This window comes from Parambassis ranga, chromosome 17 (genome assembly GCF_900634625.1).
Source record: "Parambassis ranga chromosome 17, fParRan2.1, whole genome shotgun sequence".
Classification (NCBI taxonomy): domain Eukaryota; kingdom Metazoa; phylum Chordata; class Actinopteri; family Ambassidae; genus Parambassis; species Parambassis ranga.
The window spans coordinates 7,549,345-7,568,079 of NC_041037.1; the positions used below are offsets into that span (position 1 = coordinate 7,549,345).

The window sequence follows — 18,735 nt, forward strand, 5'->3', positions numbered from 1 at the left end:
ATGTGGGCTTTCAGTGTGCTAAAAACAAACCCAAAAAGCCAATGCAGTGCTTTTTTTGTTTTTTTTTTTGTTTGGACCAAACCCAGTGTGGCTGCCTAAAAATCAAACACCCACATAACATATGTTGGCCTGCCCTCAAACATATTGCTGAACAAGAATCCAGACATAAAAATGGTCGGGAACTTTTTTTTTTTTTTTTTTTTAAATTGACGAAATGCGTCCCACTGGAAATGAGGAGACTTCCTGTTTTTGAACATCCCAAAATCTACAAAGAATGAGGCTGAATCCATCTTCCAAAGAAGCCTATAAACTATATGCCAAACACAGGAGCAAAAAGATACCAAAGGTCAGAAATGCAGTTATGAAGAAATAAAAAAGGCAATATAGCCCTGCGTATAGTGCAAATACCGAAATCATAAAATGAACTAAAAAGGCACCACCTACGTACTGAAATAAAACCTTAAAGGAAAAATTATTGGACTGGTCGGGTTTGAGAAAAAGAGAAAATCAAATAAACATGTAGGTCAAATGCAGCTTTTCAAATTTCAGGAGGAAGCAGCAAAAGCAGCAATGGTGCATATTATTTTTCTTTTCACACATAAGTGACCCTCCTCTCAGCACACACACACACACACACACACACACTCTTACAGCAAGCCACAGACCAGCCTCCTAATCTCCTAGAGTGACACCCCTCACCTGATACCCCCCAGCCTGGACGAGTCGGGTTTCATGGAGGTGGAATGCTTCACCATCTTGTACATCGTTACCACCAGGAAGATGACATTGACCTGTCAAAACAGACGCGTATCAGGGTTAACAGACTGCACTTAGAAAGGCATTCAATTCCTGCTGCAACCAGCGGAGGAGGAAGTGTTCAGGTTCTTATACTGCTACGCTGTACAGATATTCCATTATCAGTACAAGTCATGGATTTGAATATGGCCTCAGTTAAGGTGTGTAGCGTAAAAAATAAGTGACACATGTGAGGACACATGATCTCATCGTGTTCTTTTTATACTTTTTCTTGGTATGCTTGGAGGACACATACCATACATGCTTTCACTTTACAAATCTCAAACATTTCCACTTCTGTTGACACATCTTTTCTTCTCTGTCCAAGGTACAGGCTTTTCATCTGTTCATTTGAATGTCATCTCTCTCTCTCTCTCTCTCTCTCTCTCTCTATAGGAAGCTGCTTTTTGCGTGTCACCTGATCTATTTCACACTTCTCTGGTGTGTGGTAAGAACACAAGTTTATAGTTTCCTATAAGGTGGTTTTTCTCCTTTCACAGCAGTCATACAGGAAAGCAGGGTTCTCAAGTCTCAACCCTATATTCAGCTGTTCATTCACTGACAGCAGCTCATTCTGATCTCAGACCACAGAGAGGTAGACTTAAGCACTGTTAGCATCAGCACTCTACCATGCCAACATGTGACTAGCCTCCCCCACATGTCTTCTCTTGGAAAGGTCCAGCGCATTTAAAGCAAAACTTGGCAGGTGACCGGATCAGTCAGTGTCCATTATCAGAAACCTTCAGTCTGATCCACAAATCACTACAGAGCGAACATAACAAGGTGCTGAGCACTTTTGAAAGCCAACAAGCAGCAGTTAGAATGTTGGTAGGTAATTTTCAGCCATCTTTGTGAGGAAAATATGCACATAAAAGGCCCTGCTGAGTAACACTGATTTGTCCAACAAGCACACTGCTTTGAAGCCTAAAGAGAGACAGATATGTGTGCTCCTACAGTGTCATTATGTTAAAAATGTGTTTATAAGGATCTAACAATATGCAGTGCCGTGTAAAATGGCTGGCTCCCAGACGTCATGTCACATTACTACATCTTTAAAAGATACATTTTATAGATGTAAGTCTCACCTTAAATCCTTGTTGTTAGTGAGATAAAGTATTGATGTCTTTGCAGAGCCTCACACACACCCACTCATGATGAAATTTACATCATGCAGACCATCATGTACTGGTGGATACATGCATTATTGTATTGTTTACAGTTGCTTTTGTCTGTAAACATTGAAGACTTAGTTCTGATGTTACCTCAGTCATACCTTCACTATGAATGGTGAATATAAAAATTTAATGCCATGGTGCGAATCTTAATGCACTTTAAAAAAAAAAAAAACAACAATGAGAGATTATTGCTTTGGTCTACTTCACATAGCTCTGTTTTGTTTTTTTACATAAGCTGTCATTGGAGCAGATCCCAAACACACTGTGCAAATCCACAATATAGGGATGCAGAGTGCATCTGAAGAAGCCTTACAGATCACATAAACTGCGTAAAAAAATCCAGACAGGAAAACATGGAGCTGGATGCCATATATTTTAGAAACAAATTTCACCGAAGCCAGTAAAAACATTAAAGTGATTCAAGGCCTATACATCCAGAGAGGTTCCGTTCTCTCAGGATGTCTCTCTGTAAGCACTGCATGGCCTCTAGCTACAGAGGCAAAGGGAGGAGATGTGCTTCAATTTGGCCCAATAACACCACTTTGAAACTTCTGTAAGAATTCAATGGAAAACATGAACATGTCCGGATTTTTATGTTATTAAAAACTTGAGTATCTGCTCCAAGCATGCATTTTTAAAGCGTGACAAATCTACTGTACATGTTGGAAAATGTGAAGCGTGAGTTGGCAAGAAAACAAACCATAATGATCTAGATGTAGTGAAATACTCAATAATTGCTCATTCACAAATTAGCAGAGAGGTCCTCATAATTATCCCACATGGAGGCATTTTGAAAACACTATAGGAAACAAAGACAGTGGAAAAGTAGATGGAAACAAGGAGAAAGATGGGAGGAAAAGGAGTGGCTACAAGACAGAGAGAGGCTTTTATATCACAGCTTAGAGTAATGCTGAGTTTTGTCTCCCGGCAACTAGGGCCGATTTACGTCCGCATGAGTCGAGTGGCCAGAGATGCGTTTAACACAGCTGCAAGTGATGACACAGACCTGATGAGACAGACAGGAGGAGCTAAGGAGGCACTCTGCACAACACAGAGGCAAACTACATATGGACCCCCCCCCCTTCCTCCTTCATGTTCGGTCTCTAAGGTGCTGTCCTCTACAGTTTTTCAAGTCTCTCACTTCTCTGCCAAATAAAGCCCATAAAGCCCTTTGGAGGTTTTGCATACATTTACAGCCCATAGACAGATTTATAAGTGTGTCACCCTTATGCAGCTATATGGACATTGTGCATTGTGTGTTTGTTCAGGCCTGTATGCATGCATTTTTGAACATGCGTATTGTGTGTCTATTGTGAACACCCAGCGCTTTGCATGAAATATTAAAAGGTGAAGATGGAGACGTCCGTGTGCTGGGATTGGCTGGGGATGTGTCATGATCCTCAGCAGGGCTATGAGCTGTGGTAATGGTTGTCTGGGCCACCCACTCATTACTTCCATGTTCACCACCACCACCATGCCCCCCCCTTCCCCTCCCACTCCCACCACCACCATCACCCTTGTTTTCCCACTGAGCAAATGACCTTCATGCCTGAAATGATTTCTCCTCCTGATTGCAGGAGGGGAGTATTCTCTAGATGTACAGCAAGGACCAAAACAGCTTTAAGTTGTTGCCGCTCAACAGTTCTGATTTCAGAGGATTTCATAGCTGAGTGGACACTGATGTCCTCGTGTCAGCTATAATGGGACCACTTTCCTTTCATGCAAATTGATCTGAGAAAGCAGAGCTAAGAGGCTGCCAGCATAGAGAGGAAGAAAATCTATAAACTGTTTTCAAAGTTGTTCAGCGGGAGACCAAACATTTTTTATCATACAAACATACGCAGAAATGTACAACTTACCACAATTATGAAGGTTACAGGTCCGATAAAGCTCCAGATAAAATGGTTATCAACCCTCAACCAGCATCTGCAGGGTGCAAAAAAAAGTAACATTCAGTCCATTAAATAATCTCTCTCTGCCAAAACAAAGTTGTTTCTCATCGATCAGAGCCACAGAAACAGAATAGAGGCTCCTCTGACCGCAGAGGAGGACACCCGACCTTAAGGGAGTGTTGGCCTCCTTCCACGAGAAGCTGCAGTTTAAAAGGTAGCGGGTTATTGAGCTCATGACTTCACAGTCTGCAAATGTGGTGATGTCTGTATGCACCTAAGATTATGAACAGTAAACAATGTATAGAGGACAGTTCAAGAATGAACTGCGCGTCTGTGTTTATCACCAGGAAGCCCGAACGTAGTGATGAACTACCGCAATAAAATACTAAGTTTAAAGAAGGCCGTTTACTTAAATCCCATAAATTAGAGGACTGCAGTCTTACAAATCATAAAGCTTCCTGCTTGGATTAAGACCAGTGGAGAAGTGCATAAACTTTTAACTGACAAGGGCGGCAATTATCCACATGCAGGGGATAAAAAACCCAGCAAGCCAGTGCAGCTAGCCAGCACATTCATTAACGTTGCCGCTTTGCTCACAGACTTTTAGCAGTGACAGGCTGTAAATTTGCGAGAGGGCAGAGGTGGACTACTCTTTGTGATATTACTATCATTAGCACATACAGTACACGCTGTGTGGGTGTGTCTCATTTTAAATCCCATGAAAGAAGAAGTGAAGATGCCGCACTTACGCTCTCTGCGTGCCGTAGCTCCTGTAGTCGATGGCTGCTGAGATGCCCACCACCACAGCTGGGATGAGGTAACCAGAGATGTAGTAATACTTTCTGCGTGAAAACTCGCTCTCAAACACCTCGACCAGCATGAGGTACAGCTGCACGCCCTCCAAACACATCCAGGCGAATGCAGCCAGGAAGCAGAAGTGGAGAATGCCGGCGATGATGGAGCACACCAGCTGACAGGAAGACACACGCAGGGGGGTTACACACAAAGGTAAGAGGGTGCTAAAAGTTTTCATTTTCCTGCTTAACAAGAATGACTTATTTTCTGCTGTGCTTGACCCGACTTTCTATGTTTCTGCTTACAGGCATCTGACATCCAACAACCAACTTTACTCAACCCAGCAGAGGCTGTGCTTAAAGCTGTTTTAATTGCTGCTTTATATTAGGGGCTTAACATATATCCTTCGTTTTCTGGCAGAAAATCTTTGGCAGAACTGTCCTCCCAAAAGTCCTGCCAGACGGTGTGTGGGTTTTGTTTCTATGACAACAATATTGTGACAACGTAACAGTCAGCAACATCCAGGACACAGTCTTTGTCTTTGTACTGGTACCCCATCCAACAGATCATAGCCTACAGCTCGGGACAGACATACAAGGCCAGAGCAAGCTTCCACAATTTGTTGGTTACCAGGGTGAGGAGTCTGGTAAAAGGAGAGACAGTGATGACAGCAGCACCTGTCAGCAAATATTTTGAAGTGGCTTCCCCCTCAATAGGAGCAACTCACCCCTGAAAAAAAACATTACATGTGTGCGTTGTCTACCTAGAAAAAGATCAGGGCTCTCCAGTAAAGCAGTAAAAAAGAGCTTTTAGCTGCTAAATGATCATGAACGGTTCTATAGATATAAAAAAATATAAGGAAACTGTGATAAAATCATTGGCAGAATGCTTCTAAGTGATAAATGGGTGAAGCTATTACAAAATATCATCCTTTTAATCCAGAGGGTTTTTTTTTTGGTAAGCCACTTAAAAGGCAAATTGAAGAGGAAATTCAGGCGTGTAAAGGTTAATCGCAGCAAATGAGACCATTCATCAACGGTATGAAAGTTGAGGCTCTCTGCAGTATAATTTTCACGGTACCTTCGGCTCTGTCATGTTGATGCCCACAAGAAAGAGAAGCTCGCCTATGAAGAGGTTGAGGCAGAGGTTTTTGTGGATTGTGTTGCGGTCACTTTGCAGCCCTCTAAAGAAGCAGAAGGTGAAGAGGCTGATGGCCAGGCAGACCAGAGAAACGGCAATACCCATTCTGGTGATGACGGTGAGAAGCATCTCGTGCATGCTGCCCTCCCTCTGCAAAGGAAAAGCACACACACACACAGAAAGACGCAAACATGAATTGACCTTCATCTTCGACAGTTGTCGCTTCAATAGGTGGCATTTAAAGCACATAATGGTTGTGTTGATGTGTTTATTGAACGGTACACATGACCTTGAGGCAACAACACCATATGATGTAATGAAAATGGGTCATTCTGAGGTGTGTCAAATGATTCACACCATTTCGATTTTGTGCCCACATGAACGTTAAAACAACTCAATGCAGTAATTCCTTTATATATATATCTATATACTGGCCATTAAAAATCCCTTCCTCACTCCTAATTCCGGTTTATCTGAAGTCTTTGAGGCTATCTATGAGCCCAATATACAGTCTTCTTAGTTTAAAATTCCCCCTTTGTGTGTTCCCTTTCAACTGATGTGGAGGAATAGTAACACAAAGAAGGATTTTGAGGCTAAAAAGTAGAAAACTTCAGCTTGATTTTAGAGTGTGAAAACCCTTCACTATATCTATCCTCGTTCATATAAGACTTTTGCATATTTATTTATTGTTCTATCTTACATTTGAGAATATATCAGTCTGAGCACCTTCTAATGTACCATTGACCCGATGCTAACCTGCATATGACCAATAAAACTGAGCTCAATTGGCAAGGAGGGATCGCTTAATGGCCTGTATGAACACAAGCCATGATTACAGCAAGCCAAATGTCTTTAAATGTTCATATGGGCATTTGACTAAGAAGCTATTTTTTAACCTACTTGGACCTTACACAGAACAACATGTTTAGGTCATATTATGCAGCCCTTGTTGCATAAAGTGACATCAGAGCCACAAAGCACCCTCAACCACGTGACATCTGGCTTTTCGTTTTTTTTTAGCCGGAATCACGCGGCGTTTTAGAAGATCAAAAACTGAGCGTGTTTCAAGATGGACACCTGGCAAATGTGAAAATAGCAGACTTGACCATACAAAATATCACTCAAGGACATGGTGGCCTGGGAGTGAGGCAATTCCTCCTGTGATATTTGTAATTTTATTGAGGGCAGGAGCTACAGTTGAGGTGATGTGTAGGGAATTGGTGTGAGGCTAAGCCTAGCCTCGGGGCTCTGGTTTCAAGCTGTGGTTAAGGTTGAGGTTAAGACAGATGACAGGAACAGAGTTCAGGAGTTGGGACATATTATTAAACAAACCACAAACTTATCCTCTACATTTATTACTGGCTAGGTTCTTGCTGCACATGCCATTTATCATGTAATTGGATTGTAATTGCATTTTGCGACCAAATGGGTCCTGCACCACATTTAAGAGGGCTTGAAACATAAGTTAAAGCGGAGCTTATGCGGTTTCTTATGATTCTCGGGGACATATGCATGGAGGAATATTAGACACGGTAGACAGGTAAAACGTAATTACTTCTGATAATGGTATGGCACTTCCTATCCTGATCCAGAGTCTAGCTCTTTCTGAAAGTGACAGCCCACTTCCTATTCTCCACCTCTCCCCTCCTTCCCGCCTTTTACCTTCTCCTCCAGCTATAATCTAATTATCTCCACTGAAATGCCATTCTTGTTCTTGCCGTGTGCGCACAAATCTTCCAGTGAGACGGAAGAGGAACGACTAATTGAGACAGAAAAAAATAGCTCATGCAAACCACACGCCGAGGGTCACTTACCACATTCCCTCGATGAGCCATGAGGATGGCAAAGTTGGTCAAGTGACTGCAGGAGCAAGTGGTGTGGCTCTTATTGGTATCCAGCAGTTTACAGCCCTGAGTGGACCAATATCCCATCATGCTTCGCTCTGAGTAATTCCAGAAAGAACAGTTGGGATTGTAGTAGTGCTCCTTCTACAAAAACACAGAGAGAAAAAAAATGATTAAACATAAATGAAGCTGCTCTGCAATATGCATGAACATACACAAACACACCTTGTTTTATTTCTTTCTCTGACTGGAAGTCACAGTATGTTGATGTCATGTGTAGACAGTGTTTATGTGCGCTTTTTTTTATTTTACCACTTACTTTCAATTAAAATCATTTAAATGTAATTAGAGAGGATGAAAGAGATCAAAATAGAAAATGAATAATGAATCTGAATACAGCGAGATGTGAGGTTGCCATGGGAACGTTCCCAACAATAATATACATCGGATCTGCCCTTCACTGTAAAGCGCCGACTATTTCAGTATTTTTCACAGCATAGCTCTATAGTGTGGAATCTCGGGGAGGCGGCTTACATCCAGGTGCTCCAGTGTGAAGATCACGGGGTCGGCCACAAACACGCGGCTGGACTCTTTTGTAATAGATGCAGACAGGATGTGGGAGTTGACGGTGAGAGAGAGGTTGTGTTTGTTCAGGTCCCCCATTCCCCTCAGCGTGGCGTTTTCTGTACTGAGGAACTGACCCAGGTGTTTGTATAGCACAAACACCAGCTTGGCTACACCTGAAATAAGAAAGGCATCACATATACAGAGGATTAACAGTGAAAACAGGACTCTTATTTTAATCTAATCTAATTTAATCCTGCCTTATTGAGGTGATTTTACGGCATCCCTCCATGGTTAAATGTCTTTGCATCTCGGTTTCTCACCGTTTTTGCTGTTGACTTTCACCGTGTTGGAGGAAAGCTGAAGAGACGCTCCACCCTTGCTCGTCTGTGGAAACCTGAAGTCTTGCACCTGACCGTCTGTGCTTAACACGTACACATCCAACACTGAAGAACGAGAGCGGTGAGATAGAAAAAGAGCGACGTGTTAATGATAGTCAACATTTCAAAAAGCATTACACAGGGTTTAACAGAGCTCTAACGTTAAGGCCCACTGGGGTATGTGTAAAGACTCAGAACAGAATTCAATAATCTTATTGGCGATACCCTGTGGAGAGTCATTTACTTAAAAAAAACAAACAAACAAACAAAATAAAATATGTCACTAAGCTGCAGGCTGGCATTGTGAAAACCTCCTAGGCAGGAGCAAAAAGGATAAAAAAAAAATAACAACAAGGGCGGCGATAGAGGATGAGCAAATGCAAGTGCACAGCCTACTGCAGCATGAATGTCAAATATTCATAGGATCAAAAATATCATTGAGGTTTTACTTTTACTTTTTCTTTCCCCTGTGGGTTCAGATAACTCTGGGCTCGACGAGCAAATCTCTGAAAATCCTCCAAATTCCTGCAGCCCCCTCTCTCTGGTATGCCAGCTGCCGGGTGGTGCTCCCTTTGATGTGTGAAATTACTAAAGGGTCAGGAGGACACACGTATCAGCACACTCCCTCCCATCAGAAACGGCCTCACTTCCTCAGATAGATGGCTTCTGACAGACGGAGATGAGGAATTGTTCTCTGGTTGCCCCCCCTCCTCCCGCTCTTCCTCCTGCCTGCCTTTTAGCTCACTCCCCCCCCCAACATGCCCTTGATGCTCGCCTGGAGGTACAATTTGGATTTCGACAAACTGCTAATTAGAATCAACAATCATTTTCAACTTTTTCAACTTTTCAAGGGAGGTCAGGTAAGCTGTTCTCTAAAGGTCATGTTTTCTCTTCATCCAGCTGTATTTATGTTTCTCTGCAGGAATATGATCCTTATTGTGGAGATAAGTGAGAGCTTGACAGGCTCATAAAAATCTGCCTGAACGCAGTGATTGAAATGAGCCAATATACACCACATTAAACAATGCATTAATCACTGCTTCTGCTAAAGACACAGCAACTAGTCCTTATCAGCTTAGCTAACAACTATGTAATGGGAAAGGCTTGAAGAGAGGAGATAGAGTCCTGTATGAATGGAGCAGTGCCATTCAATTGGTTTCTTTGTTTCCCCCCCAGAGGTCTGGACAGTTCATCTTGCAGCACATACTCAATGAGATGACTTACTTACAATGCAAGAAAAAGAAAAAAAGATTAAAAATCAATGAGGTATAAGACAAAAAGGGTGAGTGAGGGGGACCATAACCATAGCAACCAAGAGCTACGAGCAGAAATATGACAGTTCACCGCACAAAGCTGACTTAAATGAATGAGATCATGTTGCTAATAAACTGCCTCTGAGGACAAATTGGCTCTTTTTGTTGTTAAATCAAATATTTCATTGTGACACTGGAGAGATGATGTGGCCATTTTTGAAATTATATTTTCCCTAGAGAAATGAAGAAAACAAAATACGGTACCCTGCAGACAATTTTACCGCTCGGTTTGAAGCAATTTTTTTAACAGAGATGTGTAGCAGCACAGCCAAAAAAATGAAAAAATAAAAAAACACTAGCATCATAAACCATGACTGACAGATGTGTACATGTTTTTTTTTTAGTGGAGAGGAACTTACTGATATTCTCTGCAGGCACTTTTACGATGGCTGGCTCGATCAGGTTTTCTGCAAGGACAAACGCCCCTTCCTCCAGGGTATCCAGTAGCATTGTGGCAGCGTGCGTTTGTTCTGTGGAATTCATGTCTTTCCAAGATTTCAGAGCTTCCGGCCTCAAGAGGTTGTCAACAGTGTCCACAATTGCCTGTATCCATGGAGACAAGTGAAATGTCAGCTTGCTGTTTCCTCCCATCATAACTTGAGTTTAATAACAAAGAGCGGGGACTCGGAAGCAAATGATAAAAAAAAGGGCATGCATGGCCAACAGTGACAGCAGCAAAGACTGAAACTGAAATATCAACATCACTGCGACTGAAGACATGAGGGTTCAAGGAAGTCAAGGGCAGCTAAAATAATAATGCTGATAAAAAATTTAGTATGTATTATTTCATATTCTGTTTACGAAAAAATAGGTCTAATCTGAGGAAGTCTCTTGCGGACCAATTTCTTTATTGAATAATAATGCAGAAATGCTCCAGGCTACAAAGAAATACAAACCAAATGTTTTTTTTCCCCTCTTTGCAGAATGAAGCTGTCTGCAATGCTGCATTCTATATTCCTGATTTTTAAGCAGCCATTTTCCAAAAGAACAATTATCCTCATGGACAGTACTCTTATTTCCATAACAGGATCTTGCCCATAATGGCTTGAGGACTATTTTCCTGGAGGAAAGGCTGCATTATCATGAACTCCATGTCCACAGTGGTAGTCTGAGTCAAAACGGGAGGGAACATTTCTGCTTGTTTTCAATGGCAATCCTTTCATTTCCTGCTTTCTGATAAGCAGTAAGTAAGCAAAACATTCCATAAAACCCACACAAGTATCATATGTTGATAAAACAAGAGTTTCCTTTGACCCTGGCAGGCAGAGTTCACGACTCCCGCCTGGCACAAGCCCACGTCACTGACTTTCCTAAAATCACACCAAAACCATAGATCTCTGGTGTGCAGAGTGACAATTTAACCATAGGTGCCATTAACCACAGCAAGACCCGCCACAATAACCGTAATTAACCACAACAAGCCCTTACTCACTGTACCAATTAGTCACAGCTGTGATTATCCAAAACACTAATTGACCACAGACAGGATTATCCATTTGCCTGGAACGACAAGAGAGGGGATCAACCAAAGTCTGCACCAATATATGATTAACCGCAACATTAAACCACCGAGCTTATGTTAACCACAGCAGTGATGACTGTATCCAGACACACCGCGCTCTCTGAGTGTCTTTATGTGTTGGGTCCAAGCACAAGAATCGGTCTCTGTGGCCCTGACCTTGCAGACAACTGTAAACATGTGAGCTGTGACTATGACTGGACTTAAGTGTGTGTGTGTGTGTGTGTGTGTGTGTGTGTGAGAGAGAGAGAGAGAGAGAGAGAGAGAAAGTGGCGATTGGAGCCATTACAACCAGACAGACACTAAATGGGCCCCCCCCCCCCACGGTATGTCATCCTCAAAGGACTCGTGACTCCCAAATAGAGAACAAAAAAACATAGTCTGTCCTTAATTTGTGCAGCACTGAAAGAATCTGTCTTCTGATTGAATCCTCTTTAATTCTCGCCTGGGTGGAGGTCAATTTACAAATCACAGGGGTGCTACCGAGGAGAGACCCCGTGGCTCACTATATAGCAGGAGAAACACAACATATGGTGAAAGCTCACTGAAGAGAACAGTGAACATTTGTTTGCTGTGATTTCAAGAGCAGTGGGCGATGAAGAGCTAGCAGCCATTTTAGCCACCATGTTTGTTCACCATCTTACGTTTCCTGTCATTAAAACTGATCATTGCTTAATTACTTAATTAATCCTACTGACCAATACAGAGTGGTAGCAGCAGGCGCGCCGCACTCACTGAAGAGCAGCTGAAGGCAGCTTTAAATCCTTAGCATTCATTTGCTGTAATGAGTCAGAGCTGTGTAAATTCTTAATGGTGTGCACATATTTTTAGATCGACTGACTCATAATTATACTCACACAGAAATAACAGGATAATTCATACACAATTCAAAACTTGCCCGAGAATCAACTTCTTTCTTTTTTTTCTCTGTATCAAGGTAACACAAATAGCGGTGTGTGTGTGGACACACTGCAAACAGGAAGTGCGTATTTTGGCATATTTTCCATAGAGTACATTTTATATAACGATAAAAAAAACACAAAAAGTTCATTAAATTCACTGAATTTCTGTTTTTGTTCATCTATCCTGCAAATAATGAGTCTGGAATGAAACTGAAGTGAACACTAGGCTGACACTGACATGCCAGCTCAACTTGTGTCACTAGCTAGAAGCACATTTCTAAATAAGTAAAAGGAAATGTATGATAAGTGACTATGCTGGGAAATTATTTCAAGATGGCTACCACATCAACCTTCAAAACCATTTCTTTGTTGTTTTTTTTTGGCAGTCCATGTGCATGACCCCTTTGTCCTCTCAGCAAAATGAGACCTCAAATAAAAACTTGCAGGCAAATAGAAAATGTTTTTATGCAGTGCATGTCATCTTCTCCCACTGGAGTTGTCTATCAGCTGAAATAAACTCTCCTACAGCTTAAGAAAAGTGAAATGTCTTTGAGCACTGGCACACAAATATTTTAATGGACTCAGAAATTAATCCCACTGATAAAACACAACTGGGGTGACTGCACGGGGAAGGGAGGATTTATTTATTTTTTTTTTGGTATGGGGACAAGGGAGACTAGAAATTGTACAATGTAAGCAAGTGAAAATCGAGCACACTGCCACTTTGATCACACTTCTGTCTGACAGGGAGGTGCAATTACGACCGTGGGAAGGCAATTATTCACACAACGTATAAAGAGCCGACAAGAGAAATGAAGTGGGGGGGAGGAGGAACAAGGAGGAGAGAGAAAGAGAGAAAGAGAGAGGGAGAGAAATAAAAAGAAAGATGTGCTAGTGATAGGAGGACACAGAGGGTAGGACAAACAAACACCGAGTGGTTCTGACGGAGGCATCCTCAGATAGACGGACTGACAGGAAAACAGAGAGAGCAGATGAGTCAGATGAGGAGGTATCGCCATGTTTTTGTACAAGCAGGTCACCGGGCACAACAGGGTAACAAAACAATCAAAGACACAGAGACAGACGGTGCTGCATGCTGCTCGTCAAGCATTAGGAGAGCGACGTTAGGAAAGCCTGCCAGTTATATACCTTCATGTATGCTCTGCATGTCTTCTCTCTTTTTTGAAGCTTTTCCACACAACAAGAGGATCAAGCACAAGAAACAAGAGAGCGTAGAAAGAGGTGGTAAGAAATCAGGAAACATTAAATCATGCCACTTACCAGCAATTACAGGGTTAATGAAAAGAAGAAAAGGCACAGGTCTGTGAACTATATAACCTTAAAACAATGAAGGAGCTCTACATGGTTGTTTTTTTAGGGGGGGGGGGGGGGCAGCGTTTAAACTCTAAATATGAATATGGAGGGAGGAAGAGGAGAAATGTGCAGCAGTGTGGAAAAAAAATATGCTGAGAGACCAGATTCTGATGCTCCCCATTAGTGATGCTTTAAAAAACATTGAGAAGATAAACAATGCAGGATGAGGTCATTTGTATTTCACGCCACAGAGAAAATAATATAGTACTATAGCTCTCTTTATAAAAAAAACCCCTTTGTTAGTCTCTTGGCATTAAATAAGTTGCCCGTCTCCTCCCTAATTGAGTCAAACCGGAGAAAATCACACACATATCGTAGCTCTCACACAGAATAAGAAAAACACAGGAGATAAGGTGTTCTTTTGTGTCTAGATTACAACCTCTACATTACAAATACCTTCAGAAAGCATGCGCAGGAAAGCAAACACGCTTCTCTAACAGAGTCCAGGCTGCTCCAGTGGACACTACCAATTACCAGTTGATTTGTGAGCTGAGTGAAAGTTAAAGGGCCACAGCACAGCTTAGTTTTAGCTTGTAAACTACAAATCATGCACACATTGTTCTTAGAGGTTCCACATGGACGAAATTTAAATGACATTTGCATGTGTTTTGATTGCCACAGCTCAGCTATGTGGGCACTGATCTGTGGGTCGTCCTACAAGCACTCACATAAACCTAACGCCTATACCCTGGTTTCTGCAGTACATACATGACATAAATAAATAGTGAAAAACATTAATAGTGCAACACTGTGTGGAAACAATTGAAGAATTGATCAATCGATGCTCAAGGCGCCTGAGCACTGCACACACTCCACAGTGCTCCATAGTGCTGACTGCAACACACACACACTGTACTGATTCTTATATTTAGAAGCTTTAAGGGTAGGGTAGGAGATTTCATTCTGAGACACTTGTTAAATTAGTGTAACTTCTCTTTACAATCCGATAGCAACCGATTAGTTCGGCAGTTTCGCTTTAAAACGAAGAATATTAATCATCTGTGGAAGCTATAAAACCGAAAAAAAAACATCAGCCAATCCTCCTGGTGGACCCTGCGCGGAGTATTGGATGGCTGTCACTTTCTTCCTGCTCTGCGCGCACCAAAGAGCTACGTGCATGATGGCCGAAGTCACAGACCGCAGCTCGTCTTCAGGTAATGCGCGTCTATGTTATTGGAGGTGTGGCTTCGGGATGAGCTCCAAGAGAAAGGGACGATTACTTTCAAATTCTGGCTGACTCTCACTGAGTTTTCAAAATCTCCTACCCTACCTTTAAGTCTGATTTAACCTTCAGTCAAATAATCAAAAAAGTCAGAAGCACGATATCCTGATTTGGATTCGATTTTTTGTATAACATCCTTTTTTATACGTGTGCAAGAAAAAATGCTCAGACGGGGAAAGGTATGACAAGATCAGCAGAAGGATAATTACATTCACAGTTTAAAGTACAGAGAGTAACATAAGAACAGGCTGAAAGATCTGTACTCTGCTTCACCTTTTAGTGTGTTTGGGTGTGGTTGAGAAGTGTGTGTCCCTGCAGCTGTGACTACAACCTGCTGTGCAGAGTGGTTAAATCAGTGAGGACTGAGTTTCATTCTGTTGTTTTTTGTGATGCGACACTATCGGGGCAGCAGAGACAAACCCGTTAGCTCTTATTTTCAAATACATACTTGCAGTTTAGCCGTCTTTTTGGTGAAATAACCTTGTTTACAGAGCGACTGCTGTCTCCAAAGTCTGAATAACAATGTAATTTTTCAAAATGTCACTCATCTCTCCATGGGACCGCCGCAGCTGAGAGATGTAGTTATGTCCTGGGCCTACTCTTTTCTCTTACTGCAGAAGCTCTGGGAGAAAGCACTTCCACACTTGTCAGCAATGAAGAGTTGCTCTTTGTGGTTGTGGGGGGCTCATGGCCATTAGCTCCCTTAAGGTGGAACTGCCAGGTGAGCCTGTGTTTTCAAAGCCAGTAATTACCAAGGAGCTGTAGAGGAATGAGCTCCCCCCCTCAGGGTTAGACCTGCCTCCCTAGCCCCCTCACCTGAGACTGTGTGTGTGTGTGTCCACGACAGCGTATGTGTGTACTGTACAGTACTGTGAGAGACTGCGCTGGCAGCTTTGTGTGCACCGGTGGGTGTCCTGCTAATGACCGTCCCGAGTCATGCTGACACCGAGTTGGGGCACAAAAAAAAGGGGGGGGACAAAGTTTAATGAGAGGTCACAGTGGGGCAGACAGGATTTTCACAGTACCTTGTTGAAGCTGCGTCCAGCTGAGTCCTTCTCACTGGGTCTAAACTCCTGTAGCTGAGCATCAAGAATATCCACGAGCTGCTCCATCAGGCGCACAGAGGAGCTAACGTCCCCGGCGAACACGGGGCCCTGCGTGTGGCGTGCCAGCTCGTTGGCTAAATTAGCAGCGTTTTCACCACTTCGGATCTAAAAAAAAAAAAAGGCAAAACAAGGGGGGGCGTCAGCGAGGTGTCAGTGATGCAGAAGGTGGTTATGTAACACAAACCTGAAATATAATGCACCTCTCACACACCTCACCCATAATCCACTACGACACGATCAGGAGGAAAAGGCCTTTAAATGTTAGTTAAGGGATGCATCTTATGTAATATGTATTTTTCTTTAATTTTTCAAGTTGATCTGAAAGAAGCACCCCCTCATTCAGAATAATGTTGATTATTAATTTGATTCATGCATCAATCAAAGTACGAGCGCTATCCAACAGCTAATTAAACTTCACAAAAAAAAGAAAGCTGATGCTAATTATGAGTTGGAAAAACATTTGTGTCGTACAGTATTCAATCACCGAGCTTGTTCAGCCTCCAAGGTATCATCCAGAGGTATCAACAAATGTCTTGTAGCCCACTTAGTAAAAAGAGCCACATACATTAGTGTCAACATAATGTCTGTGTTGACACTAATGTGCACAGTACATATAAATCTGATATCACTTCCAGTATAGCTAAGCTCAAGGTTGTGCTTCGTTTTGTGTTTTGAAATCAGCAAACATGCCATTATTGAATGAATGTGGTTTACATGCTTTTATAAACTTTACTTAATGTTGTGTTTTCAGAGTGAGTAAAGTGGGATTCCTGCTCAGCGCTTCAGTTTTTCAGGATTTTCCATCCTTCTTCCTTGGAATGCAGTATGCTTTGTACTTATGTGTTGCAATATTTTGCACCAAAGCTCCTCAAACTTTTATCTGTAGCACACATCTTCATCAGATTTCTATCCGCATGGCATCAAAGCATAAAAGTCATTGAAGAAAGAAGCCCTGGCTCCTTCTTTGCTTCTCACTTACAGACTTGGCATTTACTCCTGATAGCTCATTTCTTCAATGCTACCATGCGCTACTTGGAAAGAAAAAAAAGAAACTTTTTTTTTTTATGTTTTGTAAAGTAAAAAAAAAAACTGTCAGACATTGCAGTTGGTTGTTGGATTTTAGCCATGTCACATGCTTGTGTTTTGCCACCACATTCTGTAATTGCCATGTTCTCCTTTTACCTTTTGTGCCACTTGAGTCACCCAGTGGGAGGTGCAGTTGCTGAGGTCTGGCCCTTTGGTGCACCAGGTCCCCGACACAGTGCAGAGGAAAGAGGCGATGCCTGCAGTACCACAGAACAAACAAGGCAGTTAGAGGGAGGCCACATTTCTCCTGTCAGCCATGCAGTGCAAGAAACCAACTGTTCAACAGGTACAAAGATTTCCAAATGACCCGGAAAGCTTCGTTTGGAACATAAATGCAGGAGGGATACTAAAAGGTTTCTACGTGGCTAGGTCAGATCTGACAGGAGGTAAAAGAATGGGTTCTGGTTGTTGTTTATTTCTTGCAAACACTTTAATTTAATATGCCCACTTTTAACAGATGCTCCAAATAACATGCTGCCTCACTGACAACACCAGCAACATAAGACATCTGAGACTCCCTTCCTTTTTTCAACATTGTCTTTTTCTTGCTTTCATTCGCCAATAGGCCTGCTTTGTATTTTGACAGACCTGTCAGTCCGTCTGATGGGGCGTTAAGGTAACTTCTGCATCAGTATCACTGTCAGCTGAACTCATCTGAAGACCATCAGCAGAATGTCTTTGGCTAACGGCTGACTCCTCGCACTTCTAGTAAGGGGCTTTAACTGTGATAAGTAACTGTGAATATACTGTCTAAATGTGAAGTCCATCATCGTCATTAGTCTTCCTGTGCTCTGTGAGAGCAGGAACAGACAGGATGATGGTCCTTTTTTTCCCCCCTGTCTGTGCACTTTCATCTAGAGAGAAAATTGGCTTTAAAATTATACACAAATGGCAACAATGTACTTTATGACATTATGTATTTTTTCTTAAAAAATAAATATTTACTTACAAAATTCTCAGCGTCTCTAGTCACGGTGTGTTATAGTTTTATATTCAATGCCTCACAGCTAAAGCTGAGCACAGAAAAACAAAGATGGGAACACCTAACACCATGAAAGCCAAGTTTTATGAGCTTCTTCGTGGCTTTGTTTCTTTGTTATGTTAAAAATTAAGATTTTGAGACTTGGTTTGATTGTCATAGAGGGAAATAAAATACACTTTATTTCTACAACTGCCAACAGAGAAAGATTAAAAACTGTTAAACATAAGCAAGTGTATTTTTAATGAGCTGGTCAGTGTGTAGTTTTTTTAAATGTTAATTCTATGGCATTTACTGACACTCTGGATCTGCTTGTAGACTATCTGGAGGAAGCTAATCCTAATTTTTTTGTTTTTTTTTGCTGTGACATGATTATAATCTGGCATTTAAAAAAATATTTTGATACTTGATATACAACTGAAAAAGAAACCCAAAGCCTGAAGGCAGTTAGCTTAGCATTAGCTATACTGCTTGTATTCAATTTCCATGATTAAAGAAAAATAAATACAACAGTAATCTGAGTAAAAACTAAAATAAAAAATGGATTGACTTGAATCTAAAGTTGGAAGTAGCTTAGCTTGTATTACAGTCGAGCTAAGCTAATAAACTCCAGGTCTAACCCAGTGTGGTTAAATGTTCAGCAGGTGAA

The 18,735-nt window shown here is 41.8% G+C and overlaps 1 protein-coding gene across 4 annotated transcripts in view; it reads right to left on the bottom strand.

The window, feature by feature from the left end:
- Nucleotides 1-18,735, bottom strand: part of adgrl2b.1 (adhesion G protein-coupled receptor L2b, tandem duplicate 1) — a 115,607-nt gene that overhangs the window by 9,870 nt on the left and 87,002 nt on the right. For all 4 annotated transcript variants that reach the window (XM_028427273.1, XM_028427271.1, XM_028427272.1 and 1 more), the window contains 10 exons: nt 17,204-17,304; nt 15,941-16,126; nt 10,258-10,441; nt 8,529-8,651; nt 8,176-8,381; nt 7,612-7,785; nt 5,738-5,947; nt 4,612-4,832; nt 3,830-3,896; nt 700-791 (listed from right to left, as the gene is read on the bottom strand). In XM_028427273.1, coding sequence (XP_028283074.1) covers nt 700-791; nt 3,830-3,896; nt 4,612-4,832; nt 5,738-5,947; nt 7,612-7,785; nt 8,176-8,381; nt 8,529-8,651; nt 10,258-10,441; nt 15,941-16,126; nt 17,204-17,304 — 1,564 coding nt within the window. The remainder of the gene's footprint in view (nt 1-699; nt 792-3,829; nt 3,897-4,611; nt 4,833-5,737; nt 5,948-7,611; nt 7,786-8,175; nt 8,382-8,528; nt 8,652-10,257; nt 10,442-15,940; nt 16,127-17,203; nt 17,305-18,735) is intronic.